Source organism: Cetorhinus maximus, chromosome 3 (assembly GCF_964194155.1).
Source record: "Cetorhinus maximus chromosome 3, sCetMax3.hap1.1, whole genome shotgun sequence".
In the NCBI taxonomy this organism is placed as follows: Eukaryota; Metazoa; Chordata; class Chondrichthyes; order Lamniformes; family Cetorhinidae; genus Cetorhinus; species Cetorhinus maximus.
The window spans coordinates 183,228,782-183,245,634 of record NC_135881.1 but is presented as its reverse complement, the minus strand read 5'-3'; the positions used below and the strand labels follow the sequence as shown (position 1 = coordinate 183,245,634).

At 40.7% G+C, this 16,853-nt stretch overlaps 1 protein-coding gene and 1 non-coding gene across 4 annotated transcripts in view; one reads left to right on the top strand and one right to left on the bottom strand.

Moving 5' to 3' along the window:
- The window catches only part of LOC144679083 (genetic suppressor element 1-like), a 330,347-nt gene extending 323,708 nt beyond the window's left edge, over nucleotides 1–6,639 (top strand). For all 3 annotated transcript variants that reach the window (XM_078539365.1, XM_078539364.1, XM_078539366.1), the window contains one exon: nucleotides 4,640–6,639. In XM_078539365.1, the coding sequence (XP_078395491.1) occupies nucleotides 4,640–4,759 (120 nt within the window). In that variant the 3' untranslated portion in view covers nucleotides 4,760–6,639. The remainder of the gene's footprint in view (nucleotides 1–4,639) is intronic.
- A 9,506-nt stretch (nucleotides 6,640–16,145) lies between these two features.
- trnat-agu (transfer RNA threonine (anticodon AGU)) lies at nucleotides 16,146–16,219 on the bottom strand. The gene has a single exon. It is a non-coding gene; the product is annotated as a tRNA-Thr (tRNA).
- Between the last annotated feature and the right edge of the window lie 634 nt (nucleotides 16,220–16,853).

Sequence of the window (16,853 nt, the reverse complement as noted above, 5' to 3'; positions counted from 1 at the left end):
TTTCAGTAAAATGCCAACCATCCATTGGAGTGGAGTTTTATCATAATTTAGTTCAAAGAAACATCCATCGATTTTAAAAGAACATTTCAGTCGACTATTTGCTCTGAATATTTACTGATGTTTGGCCTTTCAAGTGTAACACAGCAGGAGGAGCCTTTTATGCTGTTTGCAGCAAGCAATCAGGAAGCAGAGACTTCAGATAATGTAGGGAGAAGAATATCTTTGTTAATTGTCAGTTTTAGGGGGAGGGAAGGCTCACTACAAAGTCCAGGCCCTTTCCATAAATCACATGTACATTTCATGTGATTCGTAACGGTTGAAGCTAGACCCAATCCCAGCGACCACTTCTCTGCCATCTGCCTGTCCCATGTGCCCAGAACGCTCAGCCTCTTCACCAAAGGGTGCACCCCCGCCAACCCTGACAAAGTTGCCCTTGGATCACTGCGCAAAGATGGTGGGTTGGGGGAGGGGGGTGCAATCTGCCCACAGATTTTTGATATAATTGTATCTCTTCAAGGCTCTGCATCCGCCCGCCACAGGTTGGCACACCTCACCTCACTTTGCTGATAACATCATGTTCCCATCCAGTCAGAAGAGTCAGATCGCCGGTTCTGCCCCCTTAATGTCATATGTTTTGTATGGGGCAGACAAGACGTTTTGCCCCATACACGGCAACCAAGAGGAATTTCGGAGCTATAATGTATAAGTGCTACGGTTTGAATGTTTGATGTTAAAATTAACCCACTAGAAATTCTACAGATCCACACTAGGGCACACCTGTGGGGGCAAGGTTGGGTGTGGGCATGCTTTGAAAATAGTGCTCAGGGATGGTGTGTTAGCCTTCTGATGCTTCCCTGGCACGCTGCTATTTTCAAAGGGAGGGCTTGAGGGAGGGAGGTGTGGGGGAGCTGCTAACCTGCATGCCTTCAATTAACTGGCTGTTAAGTAAGTTGAAGAGCTTGTTAACAGGTTGGCAAGGGACAGAATTAAATTTTCAAAGGTTAGAACAGGAAGAGCGAATGATCTGGGGCATGCTAATGCACAGCTGTCAGGAGCACAGCGGGGAGCCATTATTTATTGTGGCTGCTAATTTAATATCCTGGAGAAAAAAAGGATAGTCAAAATGAGGTGCTCACATACAAGAGTGGATTAAGTATCTGATAGGTTTGGTCACTTGTTTGGACTGTGAAGCCGCTAGCTCTCTGCTCTCATCTGCTACATTCACCCTGACAACACCAAGCCTGTCGTGGCTGCCATCTGCATTTGAAAATTGCCCTCCAGATCTAATTCCTGGTTCCAGGCTGCACCCAGTGCCACTAATTGGACCCCAAATTGTCACCAGCCCAATTAGGGCCTTTGCACATAAAAATCACATTGTGGCGGGACCCAGAAATGATCTCAGCATCAAGTACCCGACCCCAGATTGGAAATCCAGCCCTGTTGCTCACTCCGTCTCCATGCACAGAAGGACTGTTTCACTTAGGGCTGTATTTTCCCCCCGTCAAGGGTGATGTTGAAGGGCGGGTGCACACAGGCGCACTTCCGATCGGCGCCCCCAATCGGGGGCGCAGCACCATTTTATGTGGGCGGGCCAATTAAGGCCCGCCCAGCATGACATCCGTGTGGAAGTGCTATGCGCTTCCTGTGCAGGTGGCGGGGGGGGCAGGAACCCCAAAATCGAGAGTGTGCTCTTTCGCGCATGCGCACAAAAGAGTGCACTCATCTCCCTGAGGCTAAATGCAGCCTCAGGGAGATCGGCTCTAAATGTAAAAAAAGCTAAAAATAGAAAAATAAAATTTCCCTAACGTGTCCCCTCATGTGACACTGTCACCTGAGTTGGGACATGTCCACAATTTTTACAAAAACTTTATTAAAATTTTTAAAAACCTATATGAAACCTCATCCTGCTCGTGGATGAGGTTTCGTGCTTTTTCTAATTCCCACCGGGACTCCTGGCTTGCCCACCAACCTTAAGGTTGGATGGGCAGGTCCACTAATTAGTTTAATTACTCTGTCAATGGCCTCAATTGGCCATTGACAGGTCGGCGGGCGCACAGCTGATTTTGTTGTGCCCCTGCCTTCCTGAAAATTTAAATGGAGCGCGGTGATGTCGGGGGTTCCGCCCAACGTCACCGCGCGTCATTTTACACGTAAGCGATCTGGCCCCACCCCCCCACTCACCAACAGGAAAATCCTGCCCTTAGTGTTAGCATTAGGATCATATATAAGTGGGTCATTGTAAAACAATATGCCCTGGAGGCTACTAAAGAAACTTATCGCCAGGTGATTATTGTTTTGTAAAAGCAAAATACTGCGGATGCTGGAAATCTGAAACAAAAACAAAAATAGCTGGAAAAACTCAGCAGGTCTGACAGCTCTGATGAAGAGTCATACGGACTCGAAACGTTAACTGTGTTTCTCTCCGCAGATGCTGTCAGACCTGCTGAGTTTTTCCAGCTATTTTTGATTATTGTTTTGTCTTGGGTTCGGGGTCTAGATAGGCCTTTTTTAAGGGTTTGCCTGGTATCCTGATGCTGCCAAACTGTTATTCGTAAAAACCATTCTTGTTTATTTACAGATCTAAGCACATCTCAGTAACTTTACACAAGGTCGTACTTATGCGTCCCTCCAGATCTGTCTCTTAATCATGTAAATTGCATCATAGTTACATCGGTAGTTACGTCAGTATCAGGTGCTCCTGATGTTAGGCCTTTACTGTACAATTGTTTATAGATAGGATGCTTTATATGGTTTTTGCATTAACTGAAACCTTCTTTATTATCAAGGAATATTTAATAGCCAAGGTGTAAGTTGAAATGTTACTATAATCTACAAATTGAAGCAAAGATTAGTCACATAAATCATCATATAAGAGAGTATCAGGAGCTCAGGGTTTGCATTTGGGTAAATAAACAGCAACAACCTATACCATAATCTTTCACTAAACAGGAAAGCATCACAGCACTGTGTTAGCATGTAGGTGGTAGATGACATTAAGACAGACAAGTTAATGGTTAGTCCCTATAATAGAGCTGTAAACTTGAAGTAAGAACTCATTTTAAAAACAGCACAGTTCACCAAAAACATGAATAAGGTTTGGAGGGTGGACAACTTTCTCCATCGATTAGTTGCTATGTTTTTAATCATTCTGTTTCTAACTGTAATCTTTCAGGAACCATACTAGGCATTTTGCAAAGAGCTTCTCAGGTTACCTTATCCTGTTGGCTGTATGGAAATATGAGATCTTTGCTACAGCTGAACTGTAGATCTAGTTTAATCCACTCCATGCTCCCATGTGTTGCTTGCCCTAACATTTTGCGACTTGGCTATCTGGGATAATTAGAACTTTTGCAAGTTTAATTTGTCAACAAGACCAACAACGTTTTGTCCAATATTACCTAAAAAACCACACTTTTTTTCTGTACTTACAATTATTAAATATCACAAATTAAATGTTTAAGAGTCTAGTCCAAAACAGTTCATAAGAACATTAAGAAATAAGAGCAGGAGTGGACCATATGGCACAATGAGCCTGCTCTGCCATTCAGTATGATCATTGCTAATCTTCAGCTTCAAATCCACTTTCCCGCCCACACCCCATATTTCTTGATTTCCCTGCGAGACCAAAAATCTGTCTATCTCAGCCTTAATTATATTCAGTGATGGAGCATCCACAACCCTGTGGGGTAGAGAATTACAAAGATTCACAACAGTTCCGCTACAGTGGTTTAGAATAAACAAAGTTTTTTTTCTACAGATTCAGATTCTTGATCTCGTGGTGAGCCAATTTGCCTATGTCAATGCAAGAGTTAAATATACGAGGCCTGATTCCCCCCTTCCCCACCCTCCCATGCCCCCACCCCCGTCAATTTAATGGATTTGGAAATCAGCCCGGAAGCTGTTCCACCAACTCCCAGTCGGAAGTTCCCACCGTGGGTGTCAGCCGTCATTGAATGATGGTTGGGAGGATATTTGAAACTTAAGTCCATCCCCAAGGAGTGTAATCAGTCACGAAATGATAGATTACTCTCTTGCACATGCCGTGTTTAATTTGTTTTTTAATCAGACTAATCTTCAGCTGTCCCCATGAGCAGCATGAGGCTCTGCTGCTTGTAGTGCCTAAGGCCCTGCAGCAGCCATTTTCCTCCCTTCCCTAGCAAAGGTAGGAATCTCACTGGAACGCCAACAAAAATCACTTAAACGATAATCACTAGCCTAGTTGGGCGGGTGCACCGACTTTTCACCAAGATTCTGCCAAAATGCAAAATCCCAGCTATGAACACCAAAGTATTGAGAGAGGTTAGTATTTTTTTTTAAAGTTTATGGAGAATGTTTGAGGAATTGGTCGCTCCAGCTTTGTACTGCCCACATAAACACCTCCAGGAACTGTCCTGTCAGCCGTCCATATGTAGTGCCATGAAAATGCGTGAAACGACTGAAATTCTTCAATATTTATTTGCAAGTCCCACACTGACACTGCTGTTGACATCAAGAAGCCATGAAACTGAGCTGACTTCAATTCTTAAAAATTAATGGTCAATTGTCTCTACGTCTTAATTTTTTTTAAAAATGGCCACCGTACTCGTTTCTAATCAAAGGTTCCAATAAACACCAATTCCTGTGGCATTTGTCCCTGCAGGAGCTGAGAATGTGTAAACAGAGGTATGAAATGGAGCGCCAGCACCAGCAGGCTGCCCTCCGCCATCTGCGCAAGTGCCTTGATCTGACTCATTGCCTGCCTGCGTCATCGTACAGATGAACGGAGGAGCTTCACCTGCTTGAGAAAGGGCGAAAACCACAGCCAGGAAAAATGTGCCCTTCAGTTATCAGTAATAAGAAGGTACAGATTTGCATTGAAGTGAATAGATTACAGGATAAGTTGTTCCTTCCAAGCAGATTGATTCGTTTCCATTTATGTCGTTATCATTTGCTTCAAGAATCATCGGGATACAGCATGGAACTTCTCAAAAGTACTCTCAAACCAAACTGTTCTACTGACAGGAGGCTCCCATTGCCAAACAGCTCAGCTTGCATGCTTATCCTACACAGCCTGGCCAGACCAAAAGCTATATTGAGGACTTAAAATGCAAAGCTGGATGCTGACACTTTGAGGATCCTCAGGTTACAGTAAATAATGCAGAAAAGGCTACATTAAAGAAATGAATGTGTAAACCAAGTACCTTTCTGTATTTAATGAGAAATGTATTTTTGTTTTGTCTATGGCTTGTACATCAGCTGCAGAAAGCATTTCTTGCAATTGTGAACCAGAAGCGAAAGTTAGTTGAGAAGGCCTGCTGTATAAAATAAACTGAACATGCAAGACTTTAAGCAAATACAGATGCTGATTATTAGCTATTCATTTATTTTGTGTGGTTCTGATAAGTTATAAGAGTAGAGACGACTGTCACCCATGTGACATGAACACTTAACGCATTCTTATAAAATTCCCCGCTGCGACATTAACAGAAGCGTTAACCTGTTTCAGGTCATTGCCTGTATTAAAATGAGGCAAATTTGATGTGTGTGTTCAGCATTCATAATATCCTTTCTATCCTCTACTTTCTTCAAAGTACATTTTTTAAATGCCACACATTGCCTAACATTTGGATCTATGTATTGTTGATGTTTATATATATTAACGGTGAATCCTTTTTGGTTTTGTATATTACAGTATAGTTTTACAGCATTATTCGGTGATTATAAAGTTAAATGTATATTTTGAAGTTCTGCAACAGGTTTGCTTTTAATTCAGTTTTTGGTAATAAGAAGGTACAGATTTGCATTGAAGTAAATAGATTAATGCAGTGCTAAGAACAGGATTTTGTAAAAGAATAGATCTGTTATTTTACTTTGTTGCTTAACTAATATAAATGCTGAGCAAAAACTACCTTTTACTACACAGCACCACTTCTAATATTAGAAATTACTTGAAGTACATTTTCTATTTTTTTGTAATGAAGTTAATGAAAGCAGATTTCTTGTTATCACACAGGTACATGAAACGGGCCTCACTTTGAGGAAGAATAGGGATCATAAAATGTCTTTATTCCCAAGCATCAAGATATTTTTAACAGAATATACTATGTGAGATTTTTCAGTTGCCTATAAAGGCAAAAGTTTAAGTGAATGGAGTTAGCATAACATTGTCTAAAATAAAGATTTTTAATTGAATATTGTATAATTATGAGCATTAAGGGAATTGTTGTATACAATCTGATGCATTTTTGAGCTATGTAGCTTTTTTTAAGAAAAGGGCCTCTGCGCAATTAAATTTTTGCTGCGGCTAAGTATTTCATAGCTATTCCTAAAAAAAGATAACATTTAAACTGTTTTAAGAAGTAACTCTTCTATTAAATTATTAGTGGAATCATTTGAAATTATATGACTCTTTACCTAAAATCCCCCAAAATAAGTTGGTTTTCTTTCACTCAGTCATTATCAAGCATTAGCCAACTGAACAAAGATCCTTAAGATGAGGATAGCCAATTAGTTCTTTAACAAAGCCTAGCCTTTACCATTAGTAACAATTTTCAAATTGTAACAGGTATTTATTATTTGAAGTCATGATTTTTAAGTATTTATTCAATTTGTCTGCTGTGACTAAAATAAGCATTTGTTAATAAAGTTTTGTACGCATCACGTTTCTCCTTTATATCAATATGTTCAGCGTGATTTACACTTTTCTTTCAAATTGTAACCTTTAGAAGGCCTTTAGCATTGGATAATTTCCGTAAATTTCTGCATTTACACGTTCACATCACACAATTCCCTGTTTAGGTGTGTAATTTATGTACAGCCACATTGCACCACACCAGTTTTCAGTTAAACATTTAAGAGGAGTTCAATGTGTCATTTGCTGCAGAGCTATTTTACTCTGGGTATGTAAGGTTTTGCCTTCAACTAACCCTGCACCCATTCCCATAATCCTGAATTTTCAAAGGATTGGAGCTCAATATCAGCTGGTTGTATATAATGGAGTCCTTTCCTCCATCTTTCTTTTATGAGAGAAACAATATCAGACCTTTTCTACAGCAGCTGTACCAGATGTTGATACTAGTTAAAGCAGTCTCCATACCTTTGTCTTTGAATCTGAAATAAATTATTGCCGACAATGCAGAAAATGTTCCAGACGACCCTAACTCACTTTACAACTGCTTCAAATGCTTAATCCTGAGCTTCCTCCTGATAGAAAACTGTTAAAAAAAATCCAGCATAACTATAAAGAAACTATGCGAAAACACCTCATTTACATCTATTATTCCCAACTTCAGAACCCCTAAGGCCACTTCTAAAGACAAAAAAGGGCAGGCAAAGCGTTCTTGGTGTGTAAGTAAAATTATTTAGGTAGCTATCGTCAGCCATGACTCAAATGGTGGCACTTTCACTTCTGAGTCAGAAAATGGTGAGTTAAATTCTCACTGTACACTTGAGCCTATAATCTAGGTTTACAATTCACTGGAGGACCGAGGGAGCACTTTTGGATTAGATGTTAAACTGAGGCCCCATCTGCTCTCTCAGGTGGACATAAAAACACTCGCGGCATATGTGAAGAAGAGCAGGGCAGCTCATCGTGGTGTTGTGGCCAATATTTATAATTCAACCAACATCACTAAAACAGATTATCTGGTCATTATCTCATTGCTGTTTGCCAGGACTTTGCTGTGCATGTTTGGGCTGATGCATTTTCTATTTTAGGGCATCCTGAAGTCATGAAAGGGGCTTATATGCAGTAAAGTAAACTCTTGCTTTTCTTTATAACAGCGTGTGTATGTGTATATATAGCAAAATAACTCTTAACCACAGCAAGTCAGATGTAATGGTATATACAGCTCTGTACAAACTACTGGGTTTTCCTGTTAGACAAAGGCCTTTGAGCAGGATACTGTGCAGTATTCAAAAAAAAAACCCAAAAATCCTTTCATAGGCACAGAAAAAGCATGTTCCTTTTTCAGCAAGGGAGTTTTTGAATTGTAAACATCACGGATTCCCTTTTTACACCTAGGATTCAGGATTATTACAAAAATGCACCATGGGAACACTGTGGATAGATGAGCTAGATGGACCAAAGGTCTGCTTCTTTCCGGAATGGTTATTGTGAGGTTTTAGAGAAATCACACTCGAAGTTCAAATGTGTGAGTGAATGCTAAAACCCAGATCAGAACTGTCAGCTTTTAAAGCAACACAGGATCCTGTTATCTGTTCACTCAGCTCGATGGCCCAGAATTTGGAAGAATCCGATCACTGAGATATTTAACTTAAAACACAAATTATGTAGATTGAATATTATTAATACATGTGTTTTTAATTAATTTTTTTTGAGGGGGGGGGGGTGGGAGAGGTGGCTAAAACCACCTTCAGGCCAACTAAGGACAGGCAATAAGCGGCAGCTTTGCCCAGTTGCTCACTTCCCAAAAACATTTCAATGCCAAATCAAAATTGTTTATAAACAGACTTGGCCATCTCATGTGCCAAATTGAAGTAAAAAGACACTATCATCGACCACTACTATCTAAACCTGGAAGCTCCCCTTCAAGCCACACACCATCCTGACTTGGAAATATATCACAGTTCCTTCACTGTCGCTGGGTCAAAATCCTGGAACTCCCTCCCTAACCGCACTGTGGATGTACCTACACCACATGGACTGCAGCAGTTCAAGAAGGCAGCTCACCACCACCTTCTCAAGGACAACCAGGGATGGGCAATAAATGCTGGCCCAGCCAGCGAAGCCCACATCCCGTGAATAAATAAAAAAAAAAGCAAAACACACCATAGAGGCAGGAAGGTGAAATACATTGAAATATATTTAAAAAGATAACATATAAAAATACAGAATATCCATTAGAACTTGCCAGATTCGTACTGAAAAGTTGAAGTGGGTTATTTCCATGTTAAGCACTAGGTGAAAATCATGTGCTAGCAAAATGGCTTGCGGTTTTTCTCCCAGTGACATCAATGTCTGCAGCAATTTACATGAATGCAGGACACTGGTGAGGTGGGAACAGCGGCTACTGAGGGTAATACGCTGCATTTTCTGAAGGTGATTGCTGGGTGCTTGTTGCTGGTTCAAGATGTTAAGACTGTAGGGGAGCCTTTTGGGTTCCAAGTAGGGGTCTGAAAGCTAGGCTAGAGGTCTGGGGGAAAGGCCTGCATTTTCTGGTGTAGAATGCAGGACATGAGAAGCGATTCACACAAAAAAAAGCAGGGCCAGTGCTTGGGAGGGTGTGGATCTGAGAGACATTTTGAATCAACAATAGAGGTGATAAACCAAATGGGTAAATTTATAAATTTACACCAGTTGAGACCTAACATACACCTGACATTCCAAAGAAATTAATAATAAACTAAAGACTGGAACTCACTAATGTTAACGTCAGCAAGATAACACTATTGGAACAAATAATGCCACTAAAGATTAACCAATCCCAGGTTTCTGATGATTTCCACTTAAGGGTTTTAAAGGAAGTACCTAAGGAAACAGCCAATGCTTTACCATAATCTTCCAAACTTCTCCCAATTTGGAAATCATCCCTCTATATTGGAAAATTGCAAATGTGACTCCATTATCTAAGGAAGGTGAGGGAGAGAATTTGAGAAATTTACTGCGCAGAAATAACCCATTTGGCCCATTGTGTCCGAGATGGCCAACATGGAGCCATCCAGCCTAATCCCACTTTCTAGCGCTCGGTAGCCTTGTATTTATATGGCACTCGGCACTTCAAGTGCATATTGAAGTGTTATGAGAGTTTCTGCTTCTACCATCCCTTCAGACAAGGAGTTCCAGATCCCCAGCATCCTCTGGGTGGAAATAATTCCACTTGAATCCCCTCTAAACCTTCTATTTCTTACCTTATATCTCTGCCCCCTAGGATTATGGACTCTTCAGCCAAGGGGAATAGGGCCTTCCTATCCACTCAATCTAGACCTGTCATCATTTTATATTCTTCAGTTAGGTCTCCCCTCAGCCTCCTTTATTCCAAAGAAAACAACCCTAGCCTATCCAAACTCTCCTATAACTAAAATTCTGCAGACCAGGCAACTTCCTCAAATCTCTTTTATGCCCTCTCTAGTGCTATTATATCTTTTCTGTAGTGTGGCGACCAGATCTGCAGGCAGTACTCCAGCTGTGACCTGACCAGCATTTTATACAGTCTCAGCATAACCTTCCTGCTCTTATATTCTATGCCTCAGCTATTTAAAACAATTATCCCATATGCCTTCTTGATCATCTTATTGACCTGTTCAACCACCTTCAGGGATCTGTGGACATGCATTCCAAGCTCCCTCGGTTCCTCTATACTTCTCAGTATCCTACTATTTATTGTGTATTCCCTTGCCTTGTTAGCCTTCTCCAAATACATTACTTCATACTTCCCTGGATTGAATTCCATTTGCTACATCCCACTCACCTGACAGTTCATTGATATCTTCCTCCAGTCTAAGATCTCTTCTTCATTATCAATCACATGGCAAATTTTTTGCATCACCTGAAAACTTCTTAAACAAACCCCTACATTTAAGTCCCATATCATTGATATACACTGGGAAATTATATACTTGCTAGGTTAACATCTGTTGTGGGAATGTTATTGGAATATATAATTACAGACAGAGTAAAGGAGTATTTGGAGGAATTTGAGCTAAATCAGAGAGATCATGGATTTGCAAAGGGTAGGCCATGTCCTGCAAGCCTAATAGAATTTTTTTAAGGAAGTAACCAGGAGGTAAGGTTCCACAAAGGTAACTATTAGAAAGAAGAAAAAAAAAGACTTGCTTTTATATTGCACTTTTCATGAGCACTGAAAGCCTCAAAGCCAATGAAGTACTTCTGAAACAGAGACATTGTTGTAATGTAGGAAACGCGACAGCGAATTTGCATGCAGCAAATTCCCACAGACAGCAATGAGATAATGATCAGATAATCTGATTTACAATGTTGGTTGAGGGTTAAATATTGGCCAGGACATCAGGGATAACTCACTGTTCTTTTTCAGAACAGTGCCATGGAATCTTTTACATCACCAGAGCAGGCAGATGGGACCTTGGTTTACCGTCACATCTGAAAAACAGCATATCTGACACTGCACTGGAGTAACACCCTTGATTTTTCTGCTCAAGCACCAGAACGGAACTTGTAATTCAAAGGTGAAAGTGCTAAGACAACTGAGATACTGCTAACAGCTAAAATTAAAACTCATGGGATTGAAAGCCAAATATTGCTCTCAGGATATTAGTTGGGTGGTTGAAGATGGAGAGTGGGGTTAATGGGTATTTTGTACTCGAGTTGAAAGGTTGGGGGTTTAATTAATCATATGTATTAATGGCTTAGATAACACAATAGAGATCCATTTACCCCAGTTTTCTGATGAGACAAAGATTGGGGTATAGTAGATAATGTAGTCGGGAACATAAAATTATAAATGATAGATTAAGTGAGTGGACAAAACTGAGTTAGACGGACTTTGATGAAGTTAAGTGTGAATTTCTCCATTTTTGGCCAAAAAAGAATAGATTTGAATATTTTTAATCGGTAAAAAGCCAGGAACAGCCTTTGGAGGTCCAAAGGTATTTAGGGGTCCATGTATACAGGTTACTAAAATGTAGTAATCAGATGCAAAAAGGCTAATGGAATAACTAGAGGGCTAGATTATAAAGGGGATGAGGGTTTGCTACAGTTTTTACAAATGCCTGGTTAGACCACATCAGAGTACTGCTTGCTGTTCTGGGAACCTCATCTCATAGGAAGGTTATAGATTTTTTTAAAAATTATTCTTTTTTGCCCATCTCTGATTGCCCTTGAACTAAGTGGTTTACTAGGCCATTTCAGAGGTTTAGAGTCAACCATGTTGATATGGGTCTATAGTCACTAAAACTAGCTTTTAACTCCAGATTTTATTATTAGATGGTGGGATTTGAACATATCCCCAGCACATTAACTTAGCCATCAGCTGGTAATATTACCACTACACCACCATCTCCCCTCATTTAATATAGCACAGATTCACCAAAATGTTACCAGGTCTCCAAGGATCAGAATTTGAGGAGAGATTACATAAACCAGGTATGTATTTTAAAGGGTGATTTGATTGCAGTTTGAGGATTTTGAAATAAATCGATCAGGTAGATGGAGAGAACATTTTTCTTCTAGTAGGGGGGAGACTAGGATAGAGTACCTAAGCTTAAAATCAAAGCCAGGCCATTTGGCAGTGAAATTAGGAAACGCACCATGCAAAGGGTGGTGAAGTGGGGAGCTCTGTCCCACAAAAAAGAACAGTAGAAACTAGCTCAATTTAAATCTGAAATTGATAGATTTCTGCTAGTCAAGAGCATTAAGAAAGAAAGACTTGCAGCCAAGCGAGGTAGACAAAGTTAAGATAAAGATCAGCCATGATCTCACTGAATGGCGGAATAGGCTCCCAATGCTGAATAGCCTAAATTTAGCTCAGTTGAGACAATACTTTGTTCCCTTTAAACATATTCTAGCATTTATGTAGTAAAAGTAAACTGGCAAAACAGCTGTTAGAGAACTCACCTAATTTTTCTCCACTTTACCACCAAGCAGTGAAGACAAAAATATACCAAAAAATTTCATAAAATGTAAAATAAGGTACAATACTTCCCAACTCCAGGTGGCACAATAGGGAAGATGTAACAGGGTTAGTCAGGTTCTACAGCATCACCTTGTGGTGAGACAAGGAACTGTTACCAGTAAAGAAATTGAAATTCCCATTGCAATGCCACTTGGTGGTATTACTGGCAACATACACACATGTAATTAAACATTGAGTTTTAACATTGGAATTCCATGGGAAAAGCTTACATTGCAGATTCCAATACAGTGTGAGACTACATTAGTATTTTGATATCTTATATTAATGAGCTGACCTGTCATTGAGTGAATTAGAGAGAAGAGTAGAAAGGCCCGAAAAGGATTTGGAAAGAAATTTGAGATAGGCTCAGAAATAACCTGTGTTTTATTTGGTGTTTTGATGATTTGGGCTTTTACTGCTGATATTTTCCTCATGCTCAGCGGGGACTGGTATCAGGACCACTGCTCATTTTCATAGATATTAGTGATCTGGACTTGGGCATCATTCCAAAATTTGCATATGACACAAAACTCGAAAATGTAATAAAACAGTGAAGAGGATGGTAACAGATTTTAGGAGGGGATAGTCAGACTAGTGAAACGAGCAGACAAGTGGCAGGTGAATTTTAATACAAAGCATAAAGTGATTCATTTTGTTTGGAAGAATGAAGAGAGGTGATATAAACTAAACGGTACAATGTTAAAGCTGCCTGGGGGTGGACATATACAAAACTTTGAATGTGGCAGGACAAGTTATGAGGCTGCTTAAAAGGTATGTGGGATCCTTGGGCTTTAAAAAACAGAGGCATATTTAGCAAGGAGGTTATGCTAAACCTTATAAATCACCGATTAAGTCTCAACTGGAGTACTGTGAGCAATTCTGGGAACCACACTTTAGAAAGAATGACAAGGTCTTAGGGTACAGAGGAAATTTAATAGATGGTACCAGGAATGCTAGACTTCAGCTATGTGTAGAGCCTGGAGAAACTGGGAATGTTCTTCTTAGAGCAGACAAAGTTAAGGGGAGATTTAATAGAGGTGTGTAAAACCGTGAAGTGTTTTGATAGAATAAATAAGGAAATAACTGTTTCAAGTAGCAGAGGAGCCACAGGTGAGATGAGAATAATTTTGTTTTATGCTGTGAGTTATGATGATCTGGAATGCACTGCTTGAAAGGATGGTGTGAGCCGATTCAACGATAACTTTCAAAAGAAATTGGATAAATATTTGAAGAGGAATAACATGCAGAACTATGAGGAAAGGGGAGGGGAATTGAACTAATTGGTTTGCTTTTCCAATGAGCCAGCACAGGCACAATAGGCTGAATGGTCTGTATTGTATCATTCTCTGATTTTATAGCATAGAGGATGGTAAATGCTGAGCTGCTCAAATCCCAGAGGGAAACTTGAAACAGCTGCCACAACTGTTCTGCAATTTGTATTTTATTTCGAGATGCATGCCTTGAATTCAGTAATAAGTCCACCGAGTCTTAGAGATTCTTTACAAAACTAAATTAAACATTCAATAGAAGAAAAGATTTTAAGCACATACATAGGTCTACAAATTACTACTTTAATAACTCCTAAATCCCCTAATTAATCTGACTCCCAGTTACACCTCTGCTAAGGCAACAGTAAAACAAAATATATTTTAACAGACCCAGGCAAAGCACACAATACCCTGGACAGTAATATTCAAAGTGAGTTTTCTTAGCTTCAGTTCCTGTAGACAATAACTTGATGCCTAGAGGCTAGAGGCTTTTCACACTTGTGTTAGATCTTAGAATGCCTTCCCCGTACACATAACCTCATCTCCTTTATACATGTTTCTCCCATTTTAATGTAAATTCCATTGTTCCAATATGTTTTTGCAACTTTACTTTTCTCATAATATAAATCTTTCATAGCACTCATATTATCAATAACATTTGGGAAAAATAAACGCACTGCTTGGCTTAGCTTCTTATGACTAGGTGTAACATCTTACCATCTTTGAAATTCAAACTTACCTAATTTACCTAAAAATTCAAATGTTCCTCACACCTCACATTCTAAAACTTCAGCCATGTTTATGTATTAAGCATTTCAAACCCAGCTTCCCTTTTGATAACTCAAAAGCTCCAGATCAGCTGCCTCCAATTCAATTAAATCCCCAACACACACAAAGAAACTAATCCAAACCCCACTATTAACGTACCTTTACAATGAAACACAACAATTTTATGAAAATGACTACATCTTCATGGCAATTCTGTACTCAGACTTGAACTCCTTAACTTCGGAAAGCAGTAGAGGACTTTAGCAGAAGGTGGTTCAGGCTATAAAACTACAGAAAAATATTAGCAATAAATAGATAATTAAAAAGTAGCAAAGTGCATATTTAGAATAATATAGAAAACTCCTGCGAATATAGAGTACACGGTGGGGATTCCTAAATTAAGTCTCTGTGAAACTGGACTGGACAGCATTTCCTTAACAAAGGCCGTACTTGAGACTTTGCTACATAAAGTTACCATGTACACCACTGTCCCTCCTGCTTCTGCTTAGGACGTGTCAGCATCACAGACTCACATCCGTATTCTGCCCATATTTATGTGGTTCGCTGCTAGCTCCGACAGGCATGACCTGCCGAGATGTAATGGTTTCAGAAGAACTGAAAAGCTGATCCCCCCCCCACCCCGCCCCACCCGCACAACTCCCCAAAATTATACTTCCAAAATTATTGGAAGTGCCATCGAAAACAACAACAAAAGTTCAAACATGTCCCTTTTACTTAGTGGGCATAAAAATGTGACAAGATTATGGCTGAGCTTCCCAGAAACTGTCCCGCAAGGGGATGACACTGAGGCAATGTCCAAGTTTAACATGAGCAACGCTACCAAACAGCTGTTGAAACAATGTAATTGACACACACACACCGTGTGTCCATTCTGGGGGACGCGGATGGGACGCAGTTCAAGGCGCTTATTAAATAAGCCTCACTCTTCCCTGCGGAGAGCCTGATCAATTGTTTCCAACAGACCATTAGTTGAGCAGGGTTTTAGCTCCGAAGATAGGGTGAAGAAAATACAGAGCGAAGAAAAAAATAATAATAATAATGGACGAAACGTCGCAGTTTGCAACGGTCGTGTCCTGAAAAATAAATTAAACAGGGACCGCAAATACGATTTCCTGTTGTTTTATGAATACAGAAATTATCCTTTTAAAAAAAAATCCACAGGGTAACGCTTCAAGTGAGATTCCTCAACTGTGACAGATGAAATGCTGGCAAGACATAAAGACAAAGGAAGCAAGCAAGCCATTCCTGTTCACCCTTTAGAAATGTTTCTGAGGTGTCACTCTCAAATTAAACTTGACCAAGGGGTGGGTGGTCAACCTATCGGATTGATTTTGCAAACAGATTGACTGGTGTAAAATGTTTTGAAGGCTGAAAAAAAAAATCATGCGATCCAGACGTCTTTTAATAATCGGCACCCATTTGTCGTAAATGCTAAAATTGGGAAATGGGTAAACGGTGAGAGGGTGAGAGGGTGAGGTGGGGGAAAAAAATGAAGCGCAGGCACCGCTGGGATTCGAACCCAGGATCTCCTGTTTACTAGACAGGCGCTTTAACCAACTAAGCCACGGCGCCGCGGCAGTGCTGTGGCTCCAAGGCTACAAAACTCTGACAGACGAGTGCGTTTCCCCCTATAAGTTATGAGTCTTTATTTTTTTATTGTTTTGGCCGGGGGAGTTGGGGGGGGGGGGGGGGGTGTGGAGGGGGGAGTATCCACTGCGTTGCATTTTTTTTTTCCACAGTTTAATAACGCACCGGTGATCCCTCTGTGCATTTAATATCTGGAGGTAGTGGGTGATGTCCTTCACGTCCTTCATGTTTTGCAAGCGCCTCCAGCCGATCGCGCGCACCAGACTAGGGAGGGGCGCGGGGGAAGGTAAGTGCCCGGAGCACGCGCAGCCCTGGCGCCCCCGCAATCGGCGGTGTCAGTTGTGCCCTGGCCCACGTGACCGGCTCCCTGGCTGCATCTCGCGTGCTGGTCACTGCGAAGCCCCGTTCACCCCGGCAAGAGCCTCTCTTCTCCTGTGTCGCTTCACTTTCCCCCGCCCCTCGGTGCCAATCTGCCTTTGACCTTGTGGCCACCCAGACTTCTTGGCCTGGGTCCACCCCCCCGCTGTTGAGTTTGCCATCCCGTGGCTCCTGCACCCGCTAAAACGGCAAGAAAGCCCAGCACAAACTACAGAAATCTGGAACCCTCAAGGCAAAAAAA